Here is an 8,922-nt window from a genome sequence, read left to right as displayed (position 1 = left end):
TGGCCTGGTTGTCATCTGCGTCCAAATAACAGAAGAGCCAGGAGAACCTCACACAGGGCTTTACTGCTTCTGCTCACAGTCTCCTAGAGCGACTCTAACCCAAGGGCCCATCTGAGGGCGAGGGAGGCTGGGAAATGTAGTCCAGTGGTGTGCTCCAAGGGAGGAAGGGGTTTTAGTGGACAGTTGGTGGTCTCTACCAGTGTGTAAATGAGGAAAGAGTCTCAGTAGGATTAACTGATTTGCCAAAATTAGTTAGGTCATCCAAGTGACAAGGCCAGGACTGCGGCCCAGAGCTTCCGTCATGTCTGGTGCCTTAAGAAGCACAGCCCCACCTCGAGCTGAGCCCCACCTCACCTGAACTCTTCTCACTGGTCTCCTAGCTTCCAAGTTTCTCCTTGTACTCTGTTCTCCACCCTGCAGATAGGGGAATATTATCAACATCTACGCCAGATCATTGTGACGGTGACGGAAATTCAAAAACAGTTAAGAAAATCACCCTGGTCCCTCTGCCCTAACACACCTGTCCCTTCCCCCACGCCATCTTCTAGCCCTCGCGGGTTCAGAGGGAAATTGGAGCCTGCACTTGAGCCAGGAGTGCCTCTACGTCGGGGTCCCCAGAGCAAGAAACGACAAAGGCTACTTTCCAGATCACACTTTTATTCTTACAGAAGCGGGGGCCACACAGCCATAGGGACATGAAGTGTTCAGACAGTAGGCACAGCGCCTGCAGCTGCAGAGCCTGCTGGGGGGTGGGGGGGACCCAGGCCTTTTTCCGTGGTCCCCACGATTAAGGAAAAAACTAAAAATCACACAGCATTCACTGCCACCCCCATCCCCACCCCTTCCCTCTCAGTAACAGCTAATTAGATTATGCATCCTTCCAGCCAAAGAAACTGGCTAGAATCCGGATTTTACAGAAAACCTTCATGCAGAGAAACTCAGCGTTCCGGAAGGGAGAGGCCTCTTCTTATACTTTCCACACACGCTGCCCCACTCCCGCCATGTGCCAAGTTTAATTCCACCTGAAACCACCATCTGGATGGGTAGTGACGAGACTGGCTACAAGAAAGAGCTGGTCACTCAGCTCAACATGCTTGGAAGACTGCCCCTTTCTAGGCAAGATATCACTGAAGCGAAACACTAACCTGAGGCTGGTGTGATCCCCAGACCCTCCCTCCCTTCTGAGCCCCGGGTTCCGAGTGAGGTCTGCGAAGGGCAGGATTTTTGCCTTGTAGGACTGAGGATAACAGAAGCTGCTGGCATCTCTGGCCACACTCCCAGGGGCCCAGGGACGGAGGCCCCACTGGTGAAAGGATGGGACCTTATCTGTGGGGCTAACCTAGCTCGGGCTCACCATTCCTCTACAGTAAGTAGGATCATCAGTTTAGCGCCGAGCGGGAGGCCCACGGGCCCACTAGGAGAGCTAATGCCAGTATTCACGTGCTTTGCATACAAGCGAGAAAATGAGGTTTCTTATTTTTTTCTTACGCCCCCTCCAGAGGCCAAATGGGGAAGAGTGGTTCCTCTGCCATCTGAGTGTCCTGAATGCACCCAGAACTCCCAGGACCACGCCGAGACGCTACAGCGTGCCAAGCCCAGGCAGGAGGAGCGAGCCTCGGCAGCCAAAGCACGGCTCTGGGAGGATCCTGGCAACCTGTGGTGACAAGACTGACACTTCCGTGCAGGCCATGGCTGCGCCTTTCTGAAAAGACGAGAGCTAGCCTTGGGCTGAAGGAAGGACCTTAAATGGGAGACAACCCCCAAGCGTCCACTTAGATCATTTGTTTTTCCTCTGACTATCCACACAAGAGGCTTTTCATGGGGTTTGCAGTCGTGGTGTTTAAGACAGCTCTGCAATTCTACAGCAGAAGGGCCTCAGGTGGTCTTGTGTGCGCTGATGTGACAGATGAGGAAACTACAGCTCAGAGGGACAAATGACTTGCCCACGGGTGCAGAGCTCGTGAGGAACACAGCAAGGACTAAAACCCAGGCCTCCTGGCTCCTGGTGCAGTGGTCTCTCTCTCTCTCTCTCTCTCTCCCAAAATGTCACTGCCTGGCACAGTTCACTTAATTCCAGCTTCCCTTACACAATTCCCTCTCAGATTCTGGGTTTTCAGCTGAGGCTGGGCAGTTCTTAAGACAGAGCTGCACAAACAACCAAGCTCTACTAGGCGGGCAGGGACCTGGGAAGGTTTCCTTCCCTCTGGAACGGAAATGGAGCTAACTTTTCTCTGAGCTTAGGATTTGTAAGGCACTAAAATTAACTACATTTGGGGGCCGGGGGAGAAAGAAAAAAAGGGGGAGATGAGTGGTTGGAGAAATCAAGTTGATGCTGTTTTCTTTCAGCCCCGCAGTGAGGAACCCCACGAAGCCGAGTGACGGCGGGCTCCATTTTCCTGCTTGGCGTGGTCCCACCCCCCCCCCCAACTCCCACCCCTACTGCAGAGCAGAGGACACAGCCCCACCATGGCAAAGCGGGTTCTGGGAACAAGAGCCATGGAGGGTGGAGAGGCAAGAATGAGCCCAGGTCCTCTGGATTCAATTCAGAGCAGAGACCACTCACCCAGCCTGGGCAGGTGTCCCAGGCCTGGGCCTGGCCAGGATTCAACCCTGAAGTGTCTTCTCCAAGGACACAGTCCCCTCTGAGTGGACCTGGGCAACGGCTGCAGTGGGCCTGCAAGCCTGAGCGTGAAGGAGGAAGGGGCAAGGCGCCACCGAGCACAGCAGGGAGAACTTTGGAATCAGACCTGGCTTTGGCACAGCACATCTTGGGCCCGCCCGTCCGCCCGCCCCATCTGTTGCCCTCCCAAGACCCCAGGGATGGAGAGGAACCTTCCTTCCTTCCCTCCGCGAGGAGGTCTTGCAGCTGATAAGTGATGGCAGCGCAACTCGAGGGCACCCCCTTCAGCCAAACCCGAGCCCAGGTGACCTAACATGGAGCCTTCCCGGACTCAACCACTGAATCCAAAGCACTTAGTCCGACGTGACGCTGAGTGGGAAGCCGTGCTAACAGCAGCTGCCGCTTCTCCGGCACCTCTGCTGCGACAGGCGCTTGACTCAGATGACAGTAGCAGGAAGACGGCATTACCCCCTTTCAACAGGTGAGGAACAGGGCTCAGAGTGGCTGAGTGACTCACTCAGAGTCACACAGCTAATGAGTGGCAGAACTGGGAACTAGACCCGGGTCTGTCTGACTCCAAATCTCATGTCCTGCCCACTCTGCTTGGCTGCCCCTGGAGGCTGGGAGCAGCTGTCGGGGCCGCCTGGGTGGGGTTCTGGGGGGGTTTCTTTCTGAAAGTGTGGATCTGGCAGAGCAGCCAAGCTTGAGTGGAGGGAAGATAGATGCCTTCTGGCCCTGGGGACAGGGTCCGCCCTCGCGTCCGCCTCCTTCCGGGTGGGCTCCGGCTCAGTGCCTGGCAGCCTTGCAGATCTTGTCATAGACCTCCGGGAAGGCGTCCTGGCAGCCGAGCTGTTTCCGCAGCCTATGGTACAGGGAGCCGTCAAACATCTCCCAGAACTCCTCCCGGTCCATGTAGCAGTCGGCATACAGCATCTGGAACCTGCAGCGCAGACACAAGGGTGAGGACTCGGGGACGGGGGTCAGAGGGGCGGGGAGGGGAAAGGGGAGCAAAGAACCCCAGCCATCCCTAATGCGCCCCTCGCGCACCGCCTGCTCTGCAGGGCAGGACGAGCTTTTGGAGGATTTCTCTTGTTTAATCCCCCTAATGAGCTAGTGGTTGAGGCTGGTGCAGGAATTCTGTCCCCATTTTACAGACGGGGAGTCTGGGCTCAGGGCTTTAAGTGGCAGTGGAGGCAGAGTCAGGAGAAGAATGCAGGGCACTGCATGCCCGTCTCCCCGATATGCTCACCAGGCTGCTTTCTCTCTCTTTTTTGACGGTCAGTAAACTGCACATAAGGAAAGTGTACAACTTGAAGCTACAAGGATATATGGCACAACACAGGGAATATAGCCAATGTTTTATCATAACTATAAATAGAGTATGACCTTTAAAAATTGTGAATCACTAAATTGTACACCTGTAACATAATATTGTACAGCAACTATACTTCAATAACATAAATGAATAAAATAAGCAAAAAAATTTTTTTTAATAAATTAAAAAACAAGAAACGCACTGCTTGATAAGTTTGATGTATGTCTGTAACCTTGAAACTGTCACCTCAGTCCAGGTAACGGCCATATCCATCACCCCCAAACTTTCTTCATGCCCCGAATTCCCCTGTGTTGTCTGTCCGTCACCCTCCACAATCCCAGGCAGAACTGCCTTCTGTCACCATGGGTTCATCTGCATTTCCCAGAATTTTATATAAATAAAAAATATATATCTAAATAGAATCATACAGGACCCTTTTTTCCTGGCTTCTTTCCGTCAGCATAATCATTTTGAGATTCGTCCACATGGATTTTGCACGTCCACGGTTTGTTCCAGGACGTTTCTGAGCAATGCTCTGTCCAGGCCTCTGTGTGGCTTTCGTGGTCCTGAGTCCCCCCCCGCTCCTCAGCTTTGGCCTCCAACCTGGAGTGGGAGCCCCTGGACACGTCTAAAGCACCCCCATCAGTGCTCTGTGGCTGACGGCCACACTCTGGGCACTCGCTCACCCGTGCACACTTCGGACGAACTTCTCCAACTGCCTCATGCAGGACCGGGCTTCAAAGTGCTTCACGCGCGGCTCCCCGTAGGCACCAATGTCGACGTAGAGCTCGGCCTCGTTTCCCTTGGGGTGCACCAGGCCCGGCTGGCTGGGCAGGATGAATGGGCACAGCCAGATGGGGTAGACCTGGGGGGCCAGGGAGGGCGTGTTGGTGCTTTTCCTCCCCCAGGAGGCAGGCTCTGCAGCACTCCCCTCTCTCTGCTGCTCACACGCCACCCTCACCCCGCGTCCCCGCTGAGCTCCCGGCCCGGCTCACGTGGATGTCGCTGTGGAAGGTGTGCAGGGCCTGCGGCAGGCATTTCATGGGCACCAGCATGTCCTGCACCACGTGGTGCTGCTCGTACAGCTTGCGCAGCGTCTCGCCCTGGGTCAGCTTCAGGAGGGAGATCTTGGGAGGCACCATCCAACCAAAGAGGTAGCGGAAGACGGGGTTGTTGCCAAAGGGGATGATGTCCTAAAAGACAAGGGTTGGGGATGGAGAGAAGGAGCTCAGCAGGGCCCAGTGTCCCCACGTGCCAGGGGCTGGGTCCTCCTCTGGTACTGGACAGAAATGTGACGAGTCCACTCCTATCTGGGGGGGCGTGGTGGTACCCAGCCGGATCTGGGTTTGATTCCCAGCTCCGGCATTTACCAGCTATGATGATGATCTTGGGCTGGGGACTTAACCTCCCTGAGCTCAGTTTCCTGATCTGCAAAATGGGGCTTGTGAGAATGAATGGTAAGATACCAAATGGAAGGCACTCAGCCCATTGCCTGAAGCACAATAACAACGAAGCTACCGTTGCTGTTCTAGTTGCTGAGGTCAGTGTGGCCGGCACAGAGCAGGCACTCCATAAATGTTTGAGAATGCCGTTGAATGGCAAGAGGGATGGATACTCAGAGAGCTTAAGCAATTTCCCTAAGGTCACACCGCCAGAGATGGCTCCCACCGAGGTGGGGAAGGTCTCGCTCAGGTTCAACGATGAGCCCTTCGCTTTACAGCATATCCTGAGAGGCCTTCTCTGACGCCCCTATTAAAATGTCACTGCTTCCCACCCCTCCACACACACAAACAGCAAATTCTTGCTCACCTGTCAAGGCCAAGCTACCTTCAATCCTAGGCAGAGCTAGCCACTTTCTCTTGTTCCTGTGGCCCTGCACAGTGCGACCCCGCCTGCCTCCCCCAAGCTGGCCTCTTGGGAAACCCCCCTGAGCAGGGCTGTCCTTACTCTTCCACTCCTCAAACCTCCACAAGGGAGGAGCCCCCCATTCACGATCGTCCTCCCTGCCCCCAGTCTGCCGTCTTCCCGAGGGCTGCCAGCGTGCACCTGACACCCCATCCTCATAGCTCCTGGGCCCTCGAAGCCAAGGACATTCCTTCATTCGTTAGACAATGACGAGGTGCCTGTGTGCTCAGGTGCCAGGTTCTGTGCTGGGTGCTGGGGATACCCAGATCATTGAGACGTGGTCCCTGACCTCAGGTGTGAAGAGCTGCAACAGAGAGATGCAGAGGCAGCTCATAAAAGGGTCCACGTCAGACTAGGGCCAGTGGGGGCTGCCCAAAGAAGCCCCCATGCTAAGCTTCAGAGGCTGCATGACTCTTCCTCTCCCCTCCCCTCCCCTGGAATCATCTCCTCTGATCACCAGCCCACTCCCATGAGGGAGGGAGGGGCCTGTCTGCTCTCTTCTCTGTTAGATTCCGGCTCCTACACCAGTTCCTGGCTCACAACAGGAGCTCAGGAAATAGCGTGGCTTTTATTGTTCCCTTGGTTGTCCTTGGAAAAGCCACACAGGCCCATAGCAGAAATCCCCCCTCAAAGGCTAAGCCCTGATCCCATTTCCTTCACAGCCCTGACCACTCATCATTCCTCCTCCATCCCAATCTCTTTCCCCTCCACAAAGGCAACCATTCTTAGGAATTATTTGTGTACCCTTCTAGAGACATTCGATGCACAGACAAGTCCGTGGGCTTAAGAAAAACACAAGTCGCAAATGGCAGCGTCTACTAGCCTCCTGCGTATCACTGTATCCTGGGTGTCAGCACACAGAGCGCTACTGCATTCTTTGTCCTGGATGCCTGACACTGTACAGACAGACCTCGTTTTATTGCACTTCTGATCTGTGATCAGTGATCTTTGATGTCACTACTCTGACTTGCTGACGGCTCAGATAATGGTTAGCATTTTTTAGCAATAAAGTATTTTTAAATTAAGGTATGCCCTTTTTTTTTAGACATAATGCTAGTACCCACTTAATAGACCACACTATAGTGTAAACATAACATTTATATGCGGTGGGACAACACTGTAAAGCAATTATAGTCTAATAAAGATATTAAATTAAAAAAATATATATATATATATATGCACTGGGAAACCAAAAAATTCGTGTAACTCACTTTATTGTGATATTTGCTTTACTGCAGTGGTCTGGAACCCAACATGCAATATCTCCAAGGTCACCCTTCAGGGGGTGGGGCTGCAAAGTCCTAGGCCCCTGGCCTCAAGGTGGGACAGCCCTGGAGGGTCATCCAGCCCCAGAGCTCCCTGTGGGTCGGCTGAGGGCTTTGTTGTGGCTGCCTGACACCTCCGCTTTTCCCTCTGCCCGGCCCTGCTTCCCTTTCCTCTCGCAGTTGAGGATCGCCAGAGTTCTCCTGAACAAACTTCCTGTGCGCACATCTTGGCAGTAAAACACCCATCCTTTCAGATTCTTCCTTTAACTTCAGGCAGTACAGGCTAGAGTTTAACAGCACAAAAATAGAAGACAGACCTCATTTTGAAACCTAGCTCTGTGGTGTTAAAACCCATCCAGGAGTTCTCTGCTACTCCTTTCTTCAAGAGGTGGAGCTTAATTCCCCCCTCCTTGGGTGTGGGCCAGACTTGGTGACTCACTCTAATAAGAGAGTATGGTGGGAGTGGCGAGGTGACAAGACTGCGTCATGGAAGGCACTGAGGACCCCTCCTTGGTCTCTCTCTTGGATCACCTGCTCTGGGGGAAGCCAGCTGCCCTGCTGTGAGGACACTTGAGCAGCCCAGGTGGCAAGGAACGGAGGCCTCTTGTCAACAGCCACGTGAGGGACCCTTCCAGGAAGCAGATTCTCCAGCCCTACTACAGCCTCCGGCACACCAGCCCTGCCGACACCTTGACTGCAGCCCTGAGCCAGAAACACCCACATCGTCGCTCTCCAATCCCTGAGCCTCGAAACTGGGCAGTTGTTTTAATCCTCACAATTTGGGGTTAATTCATTATGCAGCAATAGATAACCAATACACTCTTATCTCTTACTGAGTTGTGTTACTCTGGATAACCTAAACCAGTTTCTTCATCTGTTAAGTGGAAACAGCACTAGGACCTACCCTCACAGGGCTGTTAGGAAGACGGAGAGAATGCATGTAAAGTGTCTGGCCTAAGAACTAGCATGTAAGGAGTGATTCATGTTAATTGCTGCTGTTACCATGCTGATGGGCTCACGTACTTTGCTGCCCCTCTTTCCTTTCCTGTCTCTTAAATATCCCTGCTCTTGACAAAACCACACCTCCCACATCCTTAACACTGCTCCTGGCAGGGATAAAGAGGGACTCGGGGGTCTTCTGCCTTTGGCAAAACTTTCCACCAAACGTTCTGGGCCTGGACACTGCTCAAAGGAGGACTAACAGGGATGGGGGAAGCCCAGAGCTCCCCAGGCCTTGATGAAGCCTCTGCTGCCCACTCCTCCATCCCTTACCACTGCCCCGTCACATCCTGCCTGAGAGACCTAGCCCACGATTAGAAGTGACCCGACACCTCCTCCTAGGAGACCACCAGGTGTAATTCCTTCATGCCTGACATCCCTATTTATCTCAGTCACGGTGGGCTTTTGGGTGCCTCCCACTAGCACCCTTGATGTGCTACAGCGATGCAATGTCTTTTAACCTGACCCCACTGGCCGCTGTCCCCCCATCTTCCAAACCCCTCCCCTGTGCTCTCTCATGGTCTAAACAGCAGCAACTCCCCTCCATCCTCAAGCTCTTCTCTCGACCGTCGTGTCCTCTCCTTGCTCTTAGCTCGTACCTGGCTGGCCCCTGCAGCCCTCCGAGGTGGTATCATTTTCTCTCCATAACCCTCTGGGGTAGACGGAGGTGAGGTGGGCTCCTCATTACTGCTTCTAGGTCTCTGCCCCTCCCATTCCCTGAAAACCCTCAGCAGCTTTGCAGCCACCTGCCCATCATCTCCACCCCCATCATCTCCCTCATTCCCAGATCACCACCACCTTCTTCAACACTCATCTTA

At 53.7% G+C, this 8,922-nt stretch overlaps 1 protein-coding gene across 3 annotated transcripts in view; it reads right to left on the bottom strand.

The window, feature by feature from the left end:
- Window positions 1-640: 640 nt before the first annotated feature.
- DHCR24 (24-dehydrocholesterol reductase) overlaps window positions 641-8,922 on the bottom strand; it is a 35,669-nt gene continuing 27,387 nt past the window's right edge. The window contains exons 7-10 of one of the 3 annotated variants that reach the window (XM_060139945.1): window positions 4,931-5,128; window positions 4,622-4,800; window positions 3,870-3,906; window positions 641-3,560 (exon numbers count right to left, since the gene is read on the bottom strand). In XM_060139945.1, coding sequence (XP_059995928.1) covers window positions 3,501-3,560; window positions 3,870-3,906; window positions 4,622-4,800; window positions 4,931-5,128 — 474 coding nt within the window. In that variant the 3' untranslated portion in view covers window positions 641-3,500. The other 2 variants (XM_060139943.1, XM_060139944.1) reach the window with 2 other exon arrangements.

Source organism: Lagenorhynchus albirostris, chromosome 2 (genome assembly GCF_949774975.1).
Source record: "Lagenorhynchus albirostris chromosome 2, mLagAlb1.1, whole genome shotgun sequence".
Taxonomy (NCBI): Eukaryota; Metazoa; Chordata; class Mammalia; order Artiodactyla; family Delphinidae; genus Lagenorhynchus; species Lagenorhynchus albirostris.
This window is presented reverse-complemented; position numbering and strand designations above follow the sequence as displayed.